Below are 23,538 nucleotides of genomic sequence, written 5' to 3' on the forward strand. Positions count from 1 at the left end.
TCTCCTTCGTATCTAACACTTAAACATATGATTAGTATCTGCCTTATCGTATCGAATTATTATCCCCCAAATATTTTAAGTCTCGCCCAAACGATTAGACGTCTACAAACGGAGCATTGTCGCTAGGCGCATGTGTGATAATTATGGCTTTATAGAATGGCTGTGACTATTGATTCTTGGGGAGCGATAATAAATTAACTTTGGTTAAAAGGCAAGGAAAGTAGTTTTCATCGTTATGATTGCTGCAGTAGATGTGTATTGCACTCGATGCGTCCGGGATCCTATCGACGCTTTTACAGTTGAAAAAATAACGTATCTACAAAACTTGAGCAATATACTTATGTAAGTAAAATAAGATATGGTATGATTTCTTCTGAACCAGCAACCGCACTGAGACCAAATGATGTAGGGATGAATCTTTTTGCCAAGCGTGCGGCTTTTAACAAATAACCAAAACCAGTACCGCCTTGCAAGCTATATCATTGGCCCCGACTTGACAAACTGTATATCAATTCAAACGAGGAAAAACAACGGCCTAATAATGTTTGCACTAAAAAGCAAACGAATATAAATATGATATACCGCAACAAATCACACAAATCGGGATTCGAACAGTTACATGTAGAATGTGGCGGAAATAGATTAGTTTAGTAGTTTTTCATACTGAAAAAGGTTTTACAATCAACGCAGGCATGAATGTTGTAATTTGTATTTAGAAAAACAAATTATGATTTTGGAATTCCTGACGACGATGTTGTCATCCAATCAATACAAACGGTCGGGTTCTTTTAAATATGAAAATAATCAGATGTGGTGTGATTGATGATGATTCGTCACAACTGACTCCTAGAGTTCAAATGACGAAGATTAAAGTAATGTTGGGTCATCGTACGGTCTCCAACAATGACAAATATATAGAGTAAAGCCAACTTTAGGTTTAGATGGCACTGACTTGGATGAAAATATGAAACATATCGAAAGAGAGCTGTCGGACTAATTCATACAATGCAATTTACCAAAAACAAAAATGACAGTCATTAAAACGTCAGCAACCACTGAATTTCACATGGTATTATCTCGGCTAAAAAAAAAAGTTAACTTTATATTAACGCTAAAAAAAAAATACAGCGATACCCCTAAGGCTTGCTTTCATTCCATGTATAAAATTGTTTACCGTATAAAATATTCCATTTAAAAAATGATAATAATTTGGTTGGAAAAAAACATACTGTTCGACTTACCGCAAAAGTTCGTTAATCAACTGCTTCTTACAGATGTATTCTTGTTTATTGCGTAGAATTCCAAGTCAATAGAAAATCTCAATTGCTTGGATACAAATTAAATTAAACAACATAAATTCAATTATAAAAAGATACACTTATTTCATAAACCCGTCCATCGGGCTAGAAACACAACTTTATCTAAAAAGGAAATAACGATTTTCTAATGACCAGGTCATTTCATAAAATTACAGAAAATTATTTGTCGCTGTAATGTTACATTTAGTTATTGCCCCAAAACATGTATTTTTTTAATCATTGAACACAATTTCTTGTGCTTGTGTTCATATATTTGCCAATACAGTACATCTCTCAACTGTATTAATGTGAAAGAAAGAATTGTTTAAGAAATAATTGCATGGTCCATAGCAAGCGTATATAAATGACCAAATAAAAAAGTGAAATAATGGAGATTTGTGTAAGTCTTTAGACCGGAAGTGCAAAGATTTCACACGTAAGACTCCATTGTGTGACAACAACAATGCGCAAACCTCATATATAGGGGGTCTCATTGGGGTATAAGCGTGACGCGGGATTGCCGATTTTTCGTAAGCGTGATAGTCAAATTATTGTGCTGTGAAAACGGATAATGAGGTCTAGCTGGACACGGGAAATTAAAAAAAAAAGAGAATTGCTTACGTACATAGTGTAAGCGAGATACAGGAATGTAACAAAATACTAAGCGGGATCCGGGATCAGAACCCCAATGAGACCCCCTCATACAGTGTTAAATACGGTGAGGGTTTCGAACATCAATATAGATAGACTAAGAGGTGCACTTTTTGTGCCATCCACCTAAAAAAATAAAACACATTAACATCATTGCTTCAGGTGAAAAACAAATCCGGTTGTTTATTTTGTGTGCAATGTGAGGTAACTGAGATCAGAACGATCTTATTTGATGCCATTCGTCTCAAAAAAGTGTGTTAGTATTATAGTTTTTATATTATCGTGACCTATTTGAATGAAATAGTTTGCTACAATATTTCTGTTTAGTAAAATTAGTAGATTTTATCATGTTACCGACCGTGTGGTTTAAATTTTATCAGATGGCCTTATTTCAACACCTGTTATCACGCAGTTTTAATTGATGATACGAAACTAATTGAAATAATTATATACGTGCGTAATTAAAATTTAAACTGTTGATCCCGTGTTTGTTTTTTCAACCATAGAAACATAAATTTCCTCTTATTGGTAAAATCTTTAGATAACATGTCTTTTTTTTTAAATTAGGAATGAAATAACGCATTTGAGCTGGGGTCTTCGCCAAATTTTTTCAATCATTGTCTCGCTAAAGACTCACGCACTAAGTATTATCCATGTTTACAATAAGAAAACAAGAAGTATACCAATTGATTTCACCTCTTTATATATATGAGAAAAAATATTTTATTACGGACAACCGTATGTACGGCCACCTTTTCGTCGAACCACAGAATGGTACACAACAGTCTACTAAAAAAAAACGTAAAACTAAATATTTGTAGAAATCGTTAAGTACAATAGTTTGAATACAGAACGCCACAGCTGTCTTATGTGGGACTAGCTGATATTACTTTATGTTGGTTTATATTACTTGATGCTAGTTTGTCTTGTCAGTCATACAATGGTTTTGACATTACATAATGATGTTTTGATGTAACTCAAACTCCGAGTTTTTGTCATTACAAATCATATGTAGATCTTGTTCTGCTCATCATGTTTGCTATTTACAGTTTTTGCCATTACAAATCATATATAGATCTTGCTCTGCTCATCATGTTTGCTATTTACAATTTTTGTCATTACAAATCATATATAGATCTTGTTCTGCTCATCATGTTTGCTATTTACAGTTTTTGCCATTTCAAATCATATGTAGATCTTGTTCTGCTCATCATGTTTGCTATTTACAGTTTTTGCCATTACAAATCATATATAGATCTTGTTCTGCTCATCATGTTTGCTATTTACAGTTTTTGCAATTACAAATCATATATAGATCTTGTTCTGCTCATCATGTTTGCTATTTACAGTTTTTGTCATTACAAATCATGTATAGTAAAATTATATATAGATCTTGTTCTGCTCATCAAGTTTGCTATTTACAGTTTTTGCCATTACAAATCATATGAAGATCTTGTTCTGCTTATTGTGTTTCCTATTTATAGTTTTTGCCATTACAAATCGTATGAAGATCTTGTTCTGCTCATCATGTTTACTCTTTACAGTTTTTGCCATTACAAATCATATGTAGATCTTGTTCAGCTCATCTATTTGCTATTTACAATTTTTGTCATTACATCTTGTTCTGCTCATCATGTTTGCTATTTACAGTTTTTGCCATTTCAAATCATATGTAGATCTTGTTCTGCTCATCATGTTTGCTATTTACAGTTTTTGCCATTACAAATCATATAATAGATCTTGTTCTGCTCATCATGTTTTTGTCTTTCTACTGTTAGTTTCATGTCTATAAAGACCCACCAAAATGATTAATTCAAAATCACCATTCAAGGACGATTTAGGCGATTACTCAAATATTTAATAATAATTGTCTCCGTTAGTTGACTTATTTTAACTATTTGTAAATGTTGGTCTACTATAATCATGTTCACTTTAAGTTTCTCTCTATTGAAAAGTAAAAACACAAAAATACTGAACTCCGAGGAAAATTTAAAAAGGAAAGTCCAAAATCAAATGGCAAAATCAAAAGTCCAAACACATCAAACGAATGGATAACAACCGTCATATTCCTGACTTGGTACAGGCATTTTCCTATGTAGAAAATGGTGGATTGAACCTGGCTTTATAGCTAGCTAAACCTATTACTTGTATGACAGTCGCTGTATATATTTAATACATATGCTTTCGATTTTCTGCAAAAACACAAATAATCATGGATAAAATCGAGTTCAAACGAGTTCTGCAATAATGACTTGAGTATATGTCTAAAATTGTTATGTTGTCACAATTTTACTTTTTTAAGATTCACGTCATCAGATATAATTCCCGTAAAACAAAAATTAGTAAAAAATCATAATTCAACCTATGAAGAATCAACTGATGTTTCCTAACGAGCACACTTATTTGAAGATCATGTACTGTTGATAATTGTGTTCTATTTACAGTTTCTCTTTATCTGTATACCCGGTAAAAGTCGCCAAGATAATGGGACGACCATATGATATTCTTGGGGGAAGGATAGACTCACTTTTTGAGGGTTAACAATTCATTTTCCTCTGTTGCTACGCTTGTTTATATCTTTTTTTATTGGGGTCTTCGTCGCGCGAATATTTAGTTTTTACTATGGTATACAACTATTAATTTTACTCATTTTATGTTTCAGAATTTTTAATCCTAGCTTATGCAACTCTTGTAGTTTTTTCTTCAACTCTTGTAAGTACAGGCTAAGTATTCATTTTGAAAATCCGCTTTCCAACATTTTCCAAAATGGTTTATGTTTAGTAGTGACTGTTATGCCAGTTGATCGCTGAGCAGGATCATCAGACGTAAATCTTAAACTAGATGGTCATAGAATAGTTTTGGTAAATGCTTTATTTCAATTTGCCTATTAGTTTAATGGCTGAATATTTTATGATAAGAAAACGAACGACGGATTGCGAAGAACAGGTGATGACAACTAAAAAATAGAAAACGTTCACATAGACCCAAGGACAAGGCTTACTTATAACTTATAAATAGTAATCTATCAAATTCATGCTTATCAATCAACACAACTTGTCTATTACTATTATATGATATGCCGGATTGTTCCTTTAATTTTATGAAGCTGACTTCATACAGGAACTTCTTAGGTAGAAAGAAATGAAGTTAGCAATATCCTTTAACTTTACTTTCAGCTATATTGATGATTTTCTCTGACTAAATAATTCAACATTTAGTGACTATGTTGAACGCATCTATCCTATCTATTTGAGATAAAGGATACAACAGATACATTTAAGTCTGCCTTATATCTTGAATTACAATAAATATTGACACTGAGGCTTGGTTGAAAACAAAACTTTACGACAAAAAACATCATTTAAGCGTCCCAATTGTGAACTTTTAATTTCTGTAGCAACATGTCAGCAGCGTCTGCATGCGGAGTATATATCACCCAACTGATACGATATTCCCGGGCTTGTGTTTTCTATCATGATTTCCTTAGTAGAAGGTTGCTGCTCACAAGAAAGCTATTAAACCAAGAGTTCCAAATAGTGAAGTTGAAATCTTTCCTTCGTAAATTTTACGGACGCCAACATGAATTGATTGACAGTTATGGAATATCCATTTCACAGATGATATCAGATATGTTACTTGTGTCGTAACTACAATCCCGTGACCTTTTCATGAACGTGACCTACCGAATTAGACTACATACTGTGATTGTTATTACATAAGCAACATTGTGGACTGGTGCCACATGTGGAAAAGAACCTGCTTACCCTTCCGGACCTCTGACATCTTCCGCCTCTCTTTTATGGATTTTTTAAAGGGGCTTCAGTGAAAGTAGAAAATCCAGAATAAATGCTTTATTTATGTATAACATGTTAATCATATAGAGACAAGAGGTATCTTTATAACATAAAATTACTTCAATATTTAATTTTCAAGAAAACACCATATGCCGCTAACGGATGAACTTGACAATCTGCTGTTTATTGGCATGCATACACACAAAATTGAAATGACAAACATCTTCTATGGAGATCATTGCCAATCATACAAGACCTAACTGCATTCGGCAATCCTCGGTAGAATCCGCTACTCTCCTTTTGTGAGGGTACGGAATCGGCCGAGTTGAGAAGAATGGACCTAACTGCTTACTCACACCATGGACGTATACTCTACTTCCATGCTTACAAGTTATAGACTTGCAGGTCAACTGTCTAAATATGTACATATTATCAACGGACTAGAAAAGAACATATAAACTTTAATATTTTAGCACTCAAGGATAACCCTGAGTAACTTGTGAAACCTTGAGGTTTTGTTTTATTTAGGTTAGGCAGTGTTACAATTGCTAACGGAGAAAGGCAGGCCATTCCGCGTCGCTTGGCTTTAATGCAGTATAAAACCATACAATCAAACAGAGACGTTGATCCCAATGGCCCAGGTTCAGATGAAAAGACATATTTCAAAATCAACTTACGAAAGGTGAATAAGAGGGATGCTTAAAAGCTAGATTTCACACCTTGATTTGACCCACTTGTCTTCTTTTTGTATCAGTCACCATCAAAACCAGCATATATCTATGATACATTGCAACTTCTATTTGTGTTTTGTAAATTTATTTTGGTCGTCCAAATATCCGTGAATTGCTTGCCCCTTGTAACATAGTCCGCAAAATTCTACAAAATACATGTGAATGGTAGAAAAACGACATCTTCTTTTATATATTTGTTTAATGGCGATGTGTATACTAAGTTCTACCAGAAGAGCAGACTAAATCTGTTTATTAAATGAAGACTTATTACGTTGAACGATCACATTTCGAACTGTAAGTTACCATCAAAAACCGTTCATACCGATTTTTGAAAAAGAGAGGAATACATTTCATGTTCTTTAAAAATATACAAATGCCCAGTGGTCAGTCACATATTTTTTTTTTAGATCTTTGCACTCTTCATAGTTGAAGAGATCATTTTAAGATTGCTTTTCTATCTACAGGTACAATTGAATATCGAAATAAACATTTTTCGAGTATAATATTCAAATTAACTATCTACATATATCATATTGGGCGGGGCTTGCAGATATATGTTTCACCAACCTATGCGGCTGTAATTAACAATAGGTTTAAATTTGACTAAAATATAGAAAATCGTCTTGATGATATATTCATGGGCGTAACCCCAAGTCTTTTGAGTGGATTTTCCGGTGTATCGATTGGTAGATCGCAAATGTCTTTCATTTCTTGGGCATCCTCCATTTCACATTTCACGCCCTCTAACATGTCCTTGTGCTCTTCGTAACTTCTTTTTAATTTTAACTGATTGATATCCTGTCGCAATGTTAATAATGTTCGTGCTAATTCTTGGTCCTGTGATCTCATTTCATGCTAAAAAATAAAATTGCTGTCGTTTAAGTAATGAGTTTATAGCATATTTTATTTAGAGATTGATAAACGGATATATCGTTTGTATCTTGTGTACATTATTAACAATGTAGTGGCGAAGGTGTTATAGACTGAAACGTAGGGGAGGGGCAATTTACTGATATCGTTCAAGTTTAAACATTCTAGCAGCACCATTATTTGAAGTACACATCACTCAATACTTTTTTATCATAAAGTGTACTTTTAATCTGGATTTCAAATTCCTAGCTGCTTTCTAGATAGCTACGAAACAACAATTTTTTAATGGTTAAGTACGTTAGGATAACTGCTACAAATCACATGCACCTACTTAAATATAAAAACAAGATAACCCGTTTTTTTAAATGTGGTTTCTATTAGGAGTTATCTCCCCGCGTCCCCTTTTTCTTGTTATAGCTATATCTCTAAAACCGTATAAGATTTTTACAAACTGTTTTCACCAAATTGTTTGTCTACTCTTAAGAATAGTTTGTTTTCGTTTGACCGAGGTGATCAGAAGACATCTTATGGGAGTTATTTCCCTTTGAAAATTTAAAATATACGATATGTTGGGTTAATTCATACGGTTTAAGTTGTAGAGGCCTACAGTCTTTTGATATGAAATCCTTGGTCCATATAAAGTAAATTGAGGTCAAGGTCAAAGGTCAAGGTCATGTTATAAATTTTGAATTTTGCTTGTTATCGTTATTCAAAAGAAACTGTAACAGTTAATGATATGATATGTTTTCAAAATCACTGTTTACAATAAGGCGCAACTTTAACTTATTCAGTCGAAGTGTTTTGGTTAACCCTTATAGGAGTTTTCTCCCCTTATGTATTTGAAATCATTATTTCTCCACAACCATACAAGTGATTGACCTTGGACCTTCTAATTTGAGTTCAATGACTCATGACCTTGAAATTGAGGTCAAGGTCAAAGGTCAAGGTCATATTATAATTTAGAATTTTGCTTGTTATCGTTATTCAAAAGAAACTGTTACAGTTAATGATATGATGTGTTTGCCAAATTACCGTTCACAATTAGGCGCAACTTCAACCTATTTCAGTCGAAGTGTTTCGGTTTATCCTTTTAGGAGTTTTCTCCCCTTTTGTATTTCAAATCATTATTTCTCCACAACCATACAAGTGATTGACCTGGGGCCTTCCTATTTCAGTTCACTGACCTATGACCTTGAATTTGAGGTCAAGGTTGAAGGTCAAGGTCATATTCTAAATTTTTGGAATTTGCTTGTAATCTATATTCAAAAGAAACTGTAACAGTTAATGATACGATGTGTTTGTCAAATTTCTGTTTACAACAAGGGGCAACTTCAACCCATTTAAGTCGCAGTGTTTTGGTCAACCCTTTTAGGAGTTTTCCCCCCTTTTGTATTTGAAATCGATATTTCTCTACAATCATACAAGTGATTGACCTGGGGTCGTTTGATTTGAGATCACTGACCTATGACCTTGAAATTTAGGTCAAGGTCAAAGGTCAACTTGATGTTCTAGATTTTGACCTTTGCTTTAAATTTGTTTTTGTTCGTTATAAAACAATTAAGTCTTCTGCATATACCTATTAATCTTATTTTTCTATATCAGTTGAGGTACCAAAATACATCAACAAGGAGTGATCCATTCTAACATCTTTTATTTATTTCATTCTAATTATTGAGGTGGAAAGACCTTCAATTGTTCTCTGAAGAATTGGTTATTAATTTCAATTATTATTCTAATATTTTGACTATTTTTTTTATTGTGGTTTAACGCATCAATGTAAATATAACGAAATTTGATGAGACTGTTATTAAACTGAGAAGGTTAGCGTTATAGAACCAGGTTTAATCCACCATTTTCTACATTTGAAAATGCCTGTACCAAGTCAGGAATATGACAGTTCTTGTCCATTCGTTTTTTATGCGTTTTGTTATTGATTTTGCCATGTGATTATGGATTTTCCGAATTGATTTTCCTCTAAGTTCAGTTTTTTTGTGATTTTACTTTTTCTATTTAATCTTGAAATGTATGATTTGAGCAAGGTAGATCAAGATTAAGTGTACTAACATAAACAAGTATACTTCTGTCAGCATGGCTTAAATGATACCAAGTGAACGGTAAATGCATGTTATATTTCATTGATCTAACGAAACAAGATCAAAATAACTACCCCTAGTATTGACTGTTTATAAAATAAACGATAAAATAAGACGCATTTCGAGATTAAATAAAGAGAGAAATGTCACTTTAGGAAAATAAAAGTCTAAATATTTACGCATTACTGTCGTTTAAATGATTTCAAATTATCATGTCTAAAATCTATCAATTTTGTGTTTAGAACATAACATTTTGTTCTTACGTATCGCAAAAGTAGATGTGACAGAACACAATTCCATTTTTCATTTTGATTACGTGTACTGCATGTAATTGTTTGCATGGAATACACACACAAATGTAGATGAATCATTGAACTGAATCTTTGTATATCAGTTATCAATACGCATATCTGTTGTTTATACTACAACTTTTTTATTTGCAGTAAACCATGTACTCAAGTTTTTTTAACATTCTCTTCCAAAACCCAGTTTTGATTAAAGATCAATAGGGACAAAAACAAACGTGTTGCTTAGTATTTAGTTTACTATATTGTGTCTTGTATACTATTATTTGTCTGTTTGTCATTTTAGTTTTTAGCCATGGCGTTGTCAGTTAATTTTCGATCTACGTGTTTGACTGTCCTTCTGTTATCTTTCGCCCCTCTTGTATAAATGACTTGTTAGCCTAAACGCACATTCATTAATGATTGAAATCCATGTGTTTCACCTGCTCATGACACCTCCCTCTTTTTAAAATTTACTACTGACAAAACCTGAAGATATATCGTTCAAACGAAGTATAGAAAAAAAACTTACCAGTTCCTCCCGTAACCAGTCCAATGCTTGATTTATTTTTTCTTTACGTTCTACAGTTAAAGTGTCTTTCCCGCTTAAATCGGGATCTGTCACAAGTTCCGGTTTCGACCGACGTCTTGATCGATTCATATATTTTTCCTGCCACTCAATGTAACTAGGTCTTCTTGTTCCTAAGTTTAGTCTGTGTGCTGTATTTTTTAATCGTGACAAATCGGATTCACTTCCGGATTTTCCCGAATCACAACCCAACTGAAACGAGTCACTATGGCTCTTTATCAGATCACTACCTGGTTTTAATGAATCTCCTTCTGAATGAAAAGTAGATAAGAGTCCATTTAATGAGCTAAATCTTTCATTTCTGTTCTGATCCAGATCGTCACAACTTGACACCTTAATGGCTGGTATAACGAAATCGTCGTCACTTCCCTTTTCATCGATAACAGACAACGACGGTCGACGGTATTCTTTCATGTTAGTACTTTCCTTTTTGTTTGATGGCGGTACATGTAACATCGAAAATGATCATCTTTTAACAACAGCAAACGCCTTCATTGCTTCGATTAGATAACAATCAATAAGTCTGCAAGAGAAACAATAAAAACAAATGAAAATAGAAGTTAGAGGAGTGGATCAATTATTACCTAAATATAAGTGTAGCTGTAAAGCAATATTTACAACCAGTAATGTGTGACTATTTACTTTCCATGGTATGATATCAATCAAACCAATACCCTAGTAATAAGTTTGAGAGGTTTAGCTAGCTATAAAACCAGGTTTGATCTACCATATTCTGCATTACAAAGTGCGTGTACCAAGTCAGGAATATGACAGTTGGTATTTCTTTTCTTTGTTTTTATGTTTTTGAGCTTTTTATTTTGTCATTTGATGACGGTCCTTCCGTTTTGAATTTTCCTCGGAGTTTAGTATTTTTGTTATTTTACTTTTTAGATCCAGTATATATACTGAAAACTGAAATAAAAGACAAATCACAATGACAATGCATAACAAATTAAATGCTGTTTTTATTTTTTTTGCATTTCACCTGTTCGGCTTCTCAAATGTCGTTGTTCCAGAAGCACTTCTGAATTGCATTGTGCACATTTGAATCTAAGCGTGGCCAGATTGTCATTTCTGTATTTTTTCACAGTTAATGTATTTTTCAGTTAATGAATTTTTTCACAGTTATTGTATTTTTTCTTTCTATTCTTTAATACTTTGAATCTCATTGTTTTGAAAAGTCAAGGTTTTTATAACAGCTTTGTTTTTACATTCCAATTAAAAGAGGTACTTATGTTTGACGATATAAGATGTCCTACACTTTTATAAATCAAAACCGTTGGTCATCTCAACTGGAAGAGTGTGACCAGAAGTAACTGGAACTGTAAATGAAATCAAGTCATGTGCTTTTAATGTTTTAATAAATCCAAAATGTTTCCAAAAATCCTTTTTGTTTTTGCTTTTTTTCCCTTTCATATACAAAACAAATAAAAAGACTTAGAAAACCAAGAAAAAGGAAGGGAAGTGTGTTCTAGTATTTAAACAGTAACATTATACTGGCACGTCATCTTCATCAATCATTATTATCGATATTTTCTCTTTAAAAAATAACAGAAGACACTGATGTTTAAAACCCGTGAAATATTTGGATGATGCCCCACATTTGCAGATACATTCAGAATATTTGTAACTGTAGATACAGCACAGTATTAAAAGGTTCTAAACTATCATTAGTATTACACAAAAAAATAAACATGCGATTCTATTCTTTATCATGCTATTTACAATTTTGTGCAATTCGAATTGCATAATCAGGTATGAAATGAGAAATCTTAAGAATAAACTCATCATAGATACCAGGACCAAATTTAGTATATACGCCAGACGCGCGTTCCGTCTACGAAAGACTCATCAGTGACGCTCGAATATGTAGATGATCTGGATTTAGTTTCAACATTAAATTTCACTCTTAACATTTCATTTTTGTAAATGTCAAATCGACGATAAAACCCATCTCAGTTTTAGCTGTAGTGTTTCTATTCTGTAAATGTAGATACAATGATTCGCGAAATATGATATAAAATAGAGAGTTTTTTAAAAAAAAAAGCCATAAAACATGCATTGTTATTGATTAATCTGTAGTAATATTTATTATCATGCAGTTATATTTACATTTTGTACATTTGAAATTACATAACTAGGTGTGAAATTATAAATCTTGATGATATGAAGATGATCTTAGTTTGTTTAAACAGGTGATATCCGTTAAGTATCATTGATAGCATGGATAACATTTAATTCCATTCTTTATACATTTTATGTTTTTAAATTGTTTGCTTACCGATGAAACCACAACTCAATGTTACAAACTTTTCTTTATGACTTACCCCATGAGAGAGAGAGAGAGAGAGAGAGAGAGAGAGAGAGAGAGATATTTTAAGAAGATACAGAAACCACTACTGAAAATTTGAATCTCACACCATTTCGGCAATTAATAAGAACATTAATTTGCACACAGTATCTTCTTCGGGTCGGGATAGTGTTAAGTTTTCAATGAATACATGGTTAACATTCTATTTCTATCTATATATTTTATCTTTTGAAATTTCTCTTTTAATACGTGTAAGAGAGATAGAAAGAGCAGTGGTGAATTTATGAATTTTAAAAAGAGAGGTACTCCTAACAAAATTAAAGGAACCTGTCAGTCACGGTCAAATTTAAAGAATGTAGTCAAATACCAGAAATGCGTCGAACGCATAAGATTTACAACGTGCTGTTTTAATTTTTTACATCACTGCATTGGTTTATACCTCTGCTTGTGGTTTATCAGTATAAATAGGGAAAAACCCAAAATGGTATGTTTTAAAATTATGAAAAGTAACTCTATACTGGCACTCTGGCTTCATCGTTTAGTATATTCTACAGATGGTCTTCAAAATATAATTATGTATATAGATAGATAGTCAATGCATGATTAAGACGGGGGTGTTTTAAACTCGTGAATTATTTGGATGAGGTGCTTTCATTTTTAGATAATAACATTTGTAACTAACGATACAGCTTAACATTTACAAGTTTGAATGATTCTCGAGAAATTATATAAGATAGAAAGTATTACAAAAAGGCGATAAGACATGCAGTGCAATTCATTATCACGCAGTTATATTCACATTTTGTGCATTTCAAATTACATAACCAAGTGTGAAATTATAAATCTTGAAGTTATGTAGATGATCTGGATTTGTTTAAACAGGTGATATCTTTTAAGTATCAATGATTCTGTTCCCCTCTCTATATTAAATGTTTTGAAATGTCAGTTTGTCGATGAAATGATAACTCAGTCTATGATAAATCTTCTTACAACTTCATTTTCACTATGTTAAAATGACACTAGAAGTTTATTATAAAATTACAAAGATATATAACTGTATTATGTAATATAGCATTCCGTCTCTGAGGGATATGTGATTTTCAGAATGGGAGGTGCCCACAAACGTACAAGAGGTCCGCTATTAAAAAATCAGAAAAAATATACTTAAATCATACATTTATAAATATCAATTACAAAGTTATCATATTCAAAGGCCTATTTTATTTCTTTAATTGATAAGATAGATGTAGGAAGATGTGGTATGAGTGCCAATGAGACAACTATCTATCCAAATAACAATTTATAAAAGTAAACCTTTAGAGGTCAAGGCACGGCCTTCAACACGGAGCCTTGGCTCACGCCGAACAGCTAACTATAAAGGTGCCCAAAAATTAGTAATGTAAAACCATTCAAACGGGAAAAACAACGATCAATTCTTTAAAAAAACGAGAACTAAATAAACAAACGACAACTACTGTACATCAGATTCCTTTTAAACTCTCATCTTATGCAGTTGGAACAAGACTAGCCATATATAAAAAAAAAACGGTTTTGGTATCAAAACTAAGTCTTAGTACCAAAGGTTTGAACATGAAGATGTCTACAATTCTAAAACGGTATGCTATTTAAATATAACCTAAATTTGCAATGGAAAAAAGTAAACGCTTAAAATATGTCCAAGTGCATCAGGACATATGTTAAGGATATATAATTTCAGTTTATAAATGACATAAAAGTATTGTTCATTTAATTATTATACTAAATAAATAAGAAAAAGAAAAAAAGAGTTATCTTTTAGCATTGTGGAAAGTAACACAGTACTGACACGTTGTTACATTATATTAAATGAAGGAATGATAGTGTCACATCAAGATTTTGTCTTAGACTATTCACAACTTTACTCTTTTCAAATTAAATTATGTATTGTCAAAAGACAAAATTTGTATACAACAATAGCATACTTGACATATCATTCAATCTTTTATATTTTAAGTTTGTAATTGTCAATTCGCCGATGATATCCCGAATAAATGTGAACAACATTTTTTATATCTTTTCTTACATTATATCAAAATACAATTGAAAGTTCATTATCGTATAAAAAGAAAGAGAACATAATTAGAGAGATAGGGTGTGCCTAAATTTGCACATCGGAATAATTTAAACTGTAGATACACCATGCATAGATACACCAAAATATTAAAAGTTTGAATGGTCCTCAATACTAATATCAAGTATTGCAAAAAAAACTATGTTCATGCAGTTTTGTTATCATAGATATGCGGTATAAGTCTCAATGAAAAGACTCTCGTACAGTTATTACATTTTGTACAAGTCCTATTACATAACCAAGTGTGAAATTGAAATTTTAAATCATTAAAATATGTAAATATTCTTAAGTTGACAGATATATCGAAAGTATCAAAGATAGCATGGGTAAAATTCATTCCACTCTATATGTATTTTATGTTTTTTTAGTTATCAGGATATCATAATTCCATTCGAGCGTCATTAGTGAGTCTTTTGTAGACGAAACGCGCGTCTGGCGTATATAAATATTTAGTCCAGGTATTTATTATAAGTTTATATCCATATTATTATTCTTACCATTTCCCTTCTACCACGTTCAAATACAAAACTGGAAGTTTAATACCGAATTTCATAAAAGAAAACAAATCTGACAAAACGCAAGGATTTCGAAAATACTTAAAAATGTACCAAATTCACAATTGTTTTGACATTATGGAGAATCTTCAAATGACAATGTGGTAAAATTATGGTAAAGTCTGAAACTGTTTCACTTTTCAACATAATTTAAACTTTGGTCAAGACCTAGAGTATGCTTGTAAGATAGCAAATTGCACAAGTTATTATGTTTTATATTATTTTGAACATGACATGTTTGATTGTTTTATACCAGTAGATATATAAGAAAAGGTAAAAGTAAATGTATGCTTTAAACGTAATGCACAGCAACACTTGGTCTGTACTGACAACACGTCTTCTTCAATTAGTATTTATGACATTTATTGTTCAAAATATAAACTAAAGAGATAGTCATTATGATAATTAAGACGGTGATGTTTAAAACTCGTAAAATATTTGGCCGATTTGCCTTCGTTTGCAGTTCGGAATTTTAGTAAGTGAAGATACAGCATAAATTGGCAAGTTTGGATGTTTGGCGAGACATGATCTAAAATAGCTTCAGTGTGCAAAAAACAGTTCTATCCATTATCAAGTAGTTAAATTTACATTTTGTACATTTGAAATTACATAATCTGGTGTTTAAGAGAAATCTTGAAAATATGCAGATGATTGTTTGTTTTTTTAAATATTTGTTAACAATAAGATGGTAGACGTTCCATTCAATACTTTACACGTTTCATTATTTTGAACTGTCAGATGACCGATGAAATAATAACTCAATGTTAGAAATAGTTTCAAAGGTACCAGGATTATAATTTGATACGACAGACGCACGTTTCGTACACAAAAGACTCATCAGTGACTTCTTTAAACGCCATTATCACAACGTTAAAGTACCTTGCGAAAGTGAATAGTTTTGGCATGAGAGAGAGAGAGAGAGAGAGAGAGAGAGAGAGGGGGACAGTGGAGGTTTATAATTATCATGCAGGGTGACATGTATAATAAAAAGCTAGGAGCCGGCCAACCAAAAATAGAAAATTGTACTTCCAGCACAGATGTCCTGCAAAAAAGGAGACATTACAATACAACTTAATATCTTCAGCTAGGGTGAAAAAGCTCAAACTTAAAGCAGAAATGGAGACCATATGTACGAATTGTCTAACTTTAAACTGTAGGATATTTAAACACGAAATTGGTCTTAAAACCAGTATATGGTAAATGAGTATCAAATTGCATCAACTCATAATGTATGGTATGAATGACATGTAATTTACAAGGACGTTAGACATAAAATATCAAGTGCCTTCATACAAAACACCTAGTGAGTCGTCTGCGGCCATGAATTAAAAAAAACAGATATATTTTTAATGTTACCTTGTTCATGTTGTTGATGTACTTCCCTGTGGTGTTATTTCTTTCGAATAAACTAGTAAATTCCTATCTATATAGTTAATTTGTATTTCATAAATTCAATAAATACTCTATTTACATAAGTATATCAAGTATCTCTAGAAGAAATAACGTAGTCTGCTAGGTAATATTTAAAATATAAGTATATCAAGTATCTCTAGAAGAAATAACGTAGTCTGCTAGGTAATATTTAAAATTGAATTATATCAAGTATCTCTAGAAGAAATAACGTAGTCTGCTAGGTAATATTTAAAATATAAGTATATCAAGTATCTCTAGAAGAAATAACGTAGTCTGCTAGGTAATATTTAAAATTGAATTATATCAAGTATCTCTAGAAGAAATAACGTAGTCTGCTAGGTAATATTTAAAATTGAATTATATCAAGTATCTCTAGAAGAAATAACGTAGTCTGCTAGGTAATATTTAAAATTGAATTATATCAAGTATCTCTAGAAGAAATAACGTAGTCTGCTAGGTAATATTTAAAATTGAATTATATCAAGTATCTCTAGAAGAAATAACGTAGTCTGCTAGGTAATATTTAAAATTGAAATATATCAAGTATCTCTAGAAGAAATAACGTAGTCTGCTAGGTAATATTTAAAATTGAATTATATCAAGTATCTCTAGAAGAAATAACGTAGTCTGCTAGGTAATATTTACATAAGTATATCAAGTATCTCTAGAAGAAATAACGTAGTCTGCTAGGTAATATTTAAAATATAAGTATATCAAGTATCTCTAGAAGAAATAACGTAGTCTGCTAGGTAATATTTAAAATTGAATTATATCAAGTATCTCTAGAAGAAATAACGTAGTCTGCTAGGTAATATTTAAAATATAAGTATATCAAGTATCTCTAGAAGAAATAACGTAGTCTGCTAGGTAATATTTAAAATTGAAATATATCAAGTATCTCTAGAAGAAATAACGTAGTCTGCTAGGTAATATTTAAAATTGAAATATATCAAGTATCTCTAGAAGAAATAACGTAGTCTGCTAGGTAATATTTAAAATTGAATTATATCAAGTATCTCTAGAAGAAATAACGTAGTCTGCTAGGTAATATTTAAAATATAAGTATATCAAGTATCTCTAGAAGAAATAACGTAGTCTGCTAGGTAATATTTACATAAGTATATCAAGTATCTCTAGAAGAAATAACGTAGTCTGCTAGGTAATATTTAAAATATAAGTATATCAAGTATCTCTAGAAGAAATAACGTAGTCTGCTAGGTAATATTTAAAATATAAGTATATCAAGTATCTCTAGAAGAAATAACGTAGTCTGCTAGGTAATATTTAAAATTGAATTATATCAAGTATCTCTAGAAGAAATAACGTAGTCTGCTAGGTAATATTTAAAATATAAGTATATCAAGTATCTCTAGAAGAAATAACGTAGTCTGCTAGGTAATATTTAAAATTGAAATATATCAAGTATCTCTAGAAGAAATAACGTAGTCTGCTAGGTAATATTTAAAATTGAAATATATCAAGTATCTCTAGAAGAAATAACGTAGTCTGCTAGGTAATATTTAAAATTGAATTATATCAAGTATCTCTAGAAGAAATAACGTAGTCTGCTAGGTAATATTTAAAATATAAGTATATCAAGTATCTCTAGAAGAAATAACGTAGTCTGCTAGGTAATATTTAAAATTGAATTATATCAAGTATCTCTAGAAGAAATAACGTAGTCTGCTAGGTAATATTTAAAATTGAAATATATCAAGTATCTCTAGAAGAAATAACGTAGTCTGCTAGGTAATATTTAAAATTGAATTATATCAAGTATCTCTAGAAGAAATAACGTAGTCTGCTAGGTAATATTTAAAATATAAGTATATCAAGTATCTCTAGAAGAAATAACGTAGTCTGCTAGGTAATATTTAAAATTGAAGTATATCAAGTATCTCTAGAAGAAATAACGTAGTCTGCTAGGTAATATTTAAAATTGAAATATATCAAGTATCTCTAGAAGAAATAACGTAGTCTGCTAGGTAATATTTAAAATTGAATTATATCAAGTATCTCTAGAAGAAATAACGTAGTCTGCTAGGTAATATTTAAAATATAAGTATATCAAGTATCTCTAGAAGAAATAACGTAGTCTGCTAGGTAATATTTAAAATTGAAGTATATCAAGTATCTCTAGAAGAAATAACGTAGTCTGCTAGGTAATATTTAAAATTGAAATATATCAAGTATCTCTAGAAGAAATAACGTAGTCTGCTAGGTAATATTTAAAATTGAATTATATCAAGTATCTCTAGAAGAAATAACGTAGTCTGCTAGGTAATATTTAAAATATAAGTATATCAAGTATCTCTAGAAGAAATAACGTAGTCTGCTAGGTAATATTTAAAATTGAAGTATATCAAGTATCTCTAGAAGAAATAACGTAGTCTGCTAGGTAATATTTATCTCTAGAAGAAATAACGTAGTCTGCTAGGTAATATTTAAAATTGAATTACAGTACTCATCTTTTTGTCATTTTGTTTCACAGCATGGTTTTTCAATAGACAACTGAGATTAGGTGAACTAGGCGTTTAAGTATAGAATTCGAATGTTTATAATGGAATTTGACAACCGTATAACGAATAGTACTTATAAAATAATAATTTATATCTGTAAGAGATGAATAAGAAATCGTATATGACATTTAGCTGGAAATAGTGTGAGGGTCAAACTTGTAAACATTTTTGTAAAATTATTAAGTTGCTATAGGTATAAGCATGATAATATGGTTGTAGACAGTGTTACATTTTCTTATTGTTTTGGTGTTCCCTTCCCTTTTGAAATTATCGACCTGTTTCTAAAATGTAATTTTGATAATATATTGGTATCCATGTAACACTTCTAACAAACACAATACGATACAGTTACCATGGTTACGTAAGATCCCTTAGTAAAGCACACCTGCATCGATGCAGAATATGACAATTGTTTGTTGTTGCGGAATTGAAGATCTGGTATTGTTTGATATGTGGGTACTTTACATCGCATGAACTCAAAACATCATCCCGAGAGATAAACAAATGCAAACAGAACTAACACTGCTAAAAAAAATGACGAAATTCGCGCGCAATAAGCATAGCAGCAGATTGAAATAAATGTTATGTCTGCGAATAAATACTCATGCCCCACCCCCTTCCAAAATTTTGATTGACCTTGCCTTTAAATTATAAAATACCCAGCGTAAGAAAACGACAGCACACGTCTTATTCTGTCATATCCTTACATGAGACCAAATACAGTTATATTTCACTCTGTTTAATACATAAAGGATATCTATGTTAAAACACTGTACAAGAGTAATACATGGAAAAGTCAGTGAACAAGGTTAATGGTTATAATGGAAATTTTATTATACATATTTATTTTCCACTTATCATTATTATTATTAATATTATTTTTATTGTCATTTTTGTATAAATTTACTTTATGTTTGATTCACCTTAAGCGTTGTATGTTAAATATAAATATAGTTCTGTCTCTGTACCTTTGTCACATGATTTTAGAGAATACAGTATCTGTCTGTACAGATAAATACAGGGTAAAAAGCTTAAAATCATTTCCTAATTAATATGATTTTAATGTTTTTGTGCACTTAAGCGACATGTAAATAAGCTTTGTCATAGTTCACCAGAAAATGTACAGTCCTTAACACAATGGCGATAAAAACGGTCAAAAGGTTAGGTATTTTATCTTTTATCTTTACTAATGAATGTTTTGTTTGAAGTCGGGGACTAGAAGATGTATTTTATTTTTAATCATTCCGCAAAGGTCATAAAACCTAAGATATTTTTACTTGCTTTAGATTGTGAAGGTCATATTCCTAACTTAGTACAAACATTTTTCGAGGAAGTGGTGAATTAAACCTGGTTTTATAGCTAACTAAACCTCCAACTTGTATGGCAGTCGTTTATAGTTCCGTTATATTGACAAAAACAAAAGAGTCATTAGAAAAGATCAAAGATAAGATATTAACCTTTACATAATGCATAACAGATTAGATTCCGACAATGTATACCATTAAGTGCTTGGTACGATTATGTGGTCATAAACTAATACCACCAAACGGAATGTCAAGAAAATTTGGCAAAATGTTTAATTTCCAGATCCTATCATATAAAACCACAAGGAAAGAATCGTACTATCAACGGACATTTAGGAATTGGAAAGCCTTACTCTACTCAATTCTATCTTCTTATCAGTAGTCGTAAATTTGTTCAAAGAGTAAGACAATCATCTAAAAATATAATCTATAGACACCCGATTCAAACCTTCACTTTTAAATATTCATGTATATGACAAACATCTTAATTTTGTTTGTTTTAACACATTGTCAGGCGCACGCCGTGCATGCAGTGACAGAATAGTCAATTTGGTGAAGTTTGTTTCTCGCCGCTATAGAGATAAAGAACATTTTATCTGAGCTTCTACCGCGCGACATTAGAAGAGTTTGCCCTTTGGCTGCGCTGGATGTATAAATACACAGTCACGTTCGATCGAAAAGCAAGGTGATAGTTGGGTCTGATGCCGAGTGTTGGAATTTCGTCTTTCTTACTGAATAGGGACACTTAAACCTAAGAAAAATGGTAAATGGGTTGGTTCCTAATCAGCAATAGTACCATACAACTTATTCTACCTCATTGATATTTTCTTCATACGAAGGAATAATTTTATGAGAGTGACACAAATACCGGAACAGAGGGTAAATTTAGAAATTACGAATGACGATTAACAATAGGTTTCTAACCTCTGAACCTAATGTAATATAACGGCGTTGGACATATAGAAAAAAAACCTAGACTAAAATCTAAACATAGTAGTGGCACCATTTCTCCATATTAAATATTCGAAGAAAAACTCTTAAAATTCACATACCTGGCAGATGTAGTTTTCTTGTCTCCCTGTAAATCTCAAATAATAAAAAATCACTTGTTCGTGTGTCTTTGTTTATAAACAAATATTTCCTTTTATATTCTTCTTTGTGGTCTATAACCTAAGGTTGAACTGAATTCGACATTACCCTGAGCAGTGATCCAGTTTAAAATATACAAACACAAAACAAAGCGATTAGTCCCATTATAGATCAATGTAGAAAAACGATACCATTTATTGTCATAAACAATTATTATAAGTATGGAAAATTGGGTAATATAGAAGTAACCTTAAGACCCCGGTACTAAAATAAAAATGATTAATATGGTATAGATATATATATATCCTTTAATTTGAAGTGTGTCTGCTCTATAATAAAAGAATATAATATACAAGATAAAAATCGTAGTTTAAACTTGTAATTTCAAAATGTTTGATCTTGAGCTGTGTAATATTTCATACAGCCAACATGACACTTCGTTTTAAGGAGGAAACTGAAAGTCTGCATGAGAAGAGAAAAGACTTATTATTGCCGGAACAATAAGCTCGTTAAGTGATTCACAAAGAATTATTTCCAAAAAGTCAATGTAGCCGATTGATTAAATTCTTTTTGTCATTGTTTACCTAATTAACTACAATATTTAACAAGAAATGACGGATCGGTGTTAAGCGTCCAGTCTCAAATATCACAATTTGAATCCTTGATTTGTAGTGAAAGGATATTAATGTCCAAAAAATAAAAATATTCAGTAAATATCTTAAATATTATATTCAATTTAACTATAAAAGAACCACATGCAGTGTCATTTATTATTTCACATTATCAATATATCACCGTGGGATTAAAACTTTATCGTATGTATGCATGCTCTTAAGCCCAACTTGCACACAATTCCCCGAAATGCATAGATATCATAACCCGGAGATTGAAATGGAAAGATCACTATCAGAGACAAGTTGTCATGCACAAAAAATATTTTGTCAATGTACGTTCATGCTTCAATTAGTTTATTTTTTTTATTTAGTAACAATTCTATTATTTGGATTTTCCGCCAATATTTTTTACTATCTTATCTTATCTTATCTTATATCACGGAAGATATCACAATTTACTGCCTATATTTATAAACGGGATGTATACAACAATAGCGTCAAAATATTTTGAAAAATATTTCTAAATAATTAAAATTTGTTTTTTTAAAGATGACAGAAATAAATTGTCAGAGGAGGGATTAACGTCATATATTTGAAAAAATAAGGACACTGAATTCAATGTAGGTATATTGAAGATGTTTCATTATGTACTTAAGTGACCTTAATGATGGTGTTGTTATAAACCACTGGTTTATGTTTTGTTCGAGTACACCAAGTATATCATGTTTATAGTAGATCTTCTACTGAGTTTGAAGTACAGATTGGAAGTTCAAAATAGAGAAACGATGGATTGAGTGTACAGATAAAGTGGTTAAAAAAATAATAGAAAAACAAAATGGACCTAAATTATAAAGAATAGTAGAAAATAATTGGATACTAAAACACATAGAATAAATAATAAGTTGGTGCTAAACAACTAATACAAAGAGTAGATAAATTAATAATTTATTAAGAATATAGAATAACGGCCTAAACATTTAAAGTATATAGAAACAAAGACCCCCACGTACAGACCCTCCGATAGGGTAGAAGAATGGACTTTCAACAAGGTATAGAAAACAGAGTTAGTTAAAACTTGTAAAGCATCCCTCACAATGGGCCGTTTTCTTAACAATCCGTCATGGATTCAGAAAATAAGGGTTGTATTTAAATGTTATATAAATAGTTGGCACTTTTGTCCAATCTACCACAGTTCATATTATAAGAGCTAGAAAGACACAGTACAATTTGTAAAGCATCCTTAACAATGCGTCGTTTTCTTAATAATCCGTCGTGAATTAAAAAAAAAAGGGTTGTATTTAAAGGTTATATCAA

General features: G+C 31.3%; 1 protein-coding gene across 5 annotated transcripts in view; it reads right to left on the bottom strand.

The window, feature by feature from the left end:
* Window positions 1–5,959: 5,959 nt before the first annotated feature.
* Window positions 5,960–23,538, bottom strand: part of LOC134690641 (protein FAM167B-like) — a 31,217-nt gene continuing 13,638 nt past the window's right edge. For 4 of the 5 annotated variants that reach the window (XM_063550622.1, XM_063550623.1, XM_063550624.1 and 1 more), the window contains exons 2-3: window positions 10,254–10,833; window positions 5,960–7,329 (exon numbers count right to left, since the gene is read on the bottom strand). In XM_063550622.1, coding sequence (XP_063406692.1) covers window positions 7,078–7,329; window positions 10,254–10,766 — 765 coding nt within the window. In that variant the 5' untranslated portion in view covers window positions 10,767–10,833 and the 3' untranslated portion in view covers window positions 5,960–7,077. Of the gene's footprint in view, window positions 7,330–10,253; window positions 10,834–21,573; window positions 21,725–23,538 lie in introns of those variants that run through there. The other variant, XM_063550626.1, reaches the window with a different exon arrangement.

This window comes from Mytilus trossulus, chromosome 11, assembly GCF_036588685.1.
Source record: "Mytilus trossulus isolate FHL-02 chromosome 11, PNRI_Mtr1.1.1.hap1, whole genome shotgun sequence".
NCBI classification, from domain to species: Eukaryota; Metazoa; Mollusca; class Bivalvia; order Mytilida; family Mytilidae; genus Mytilus; species Mytilus trossulus.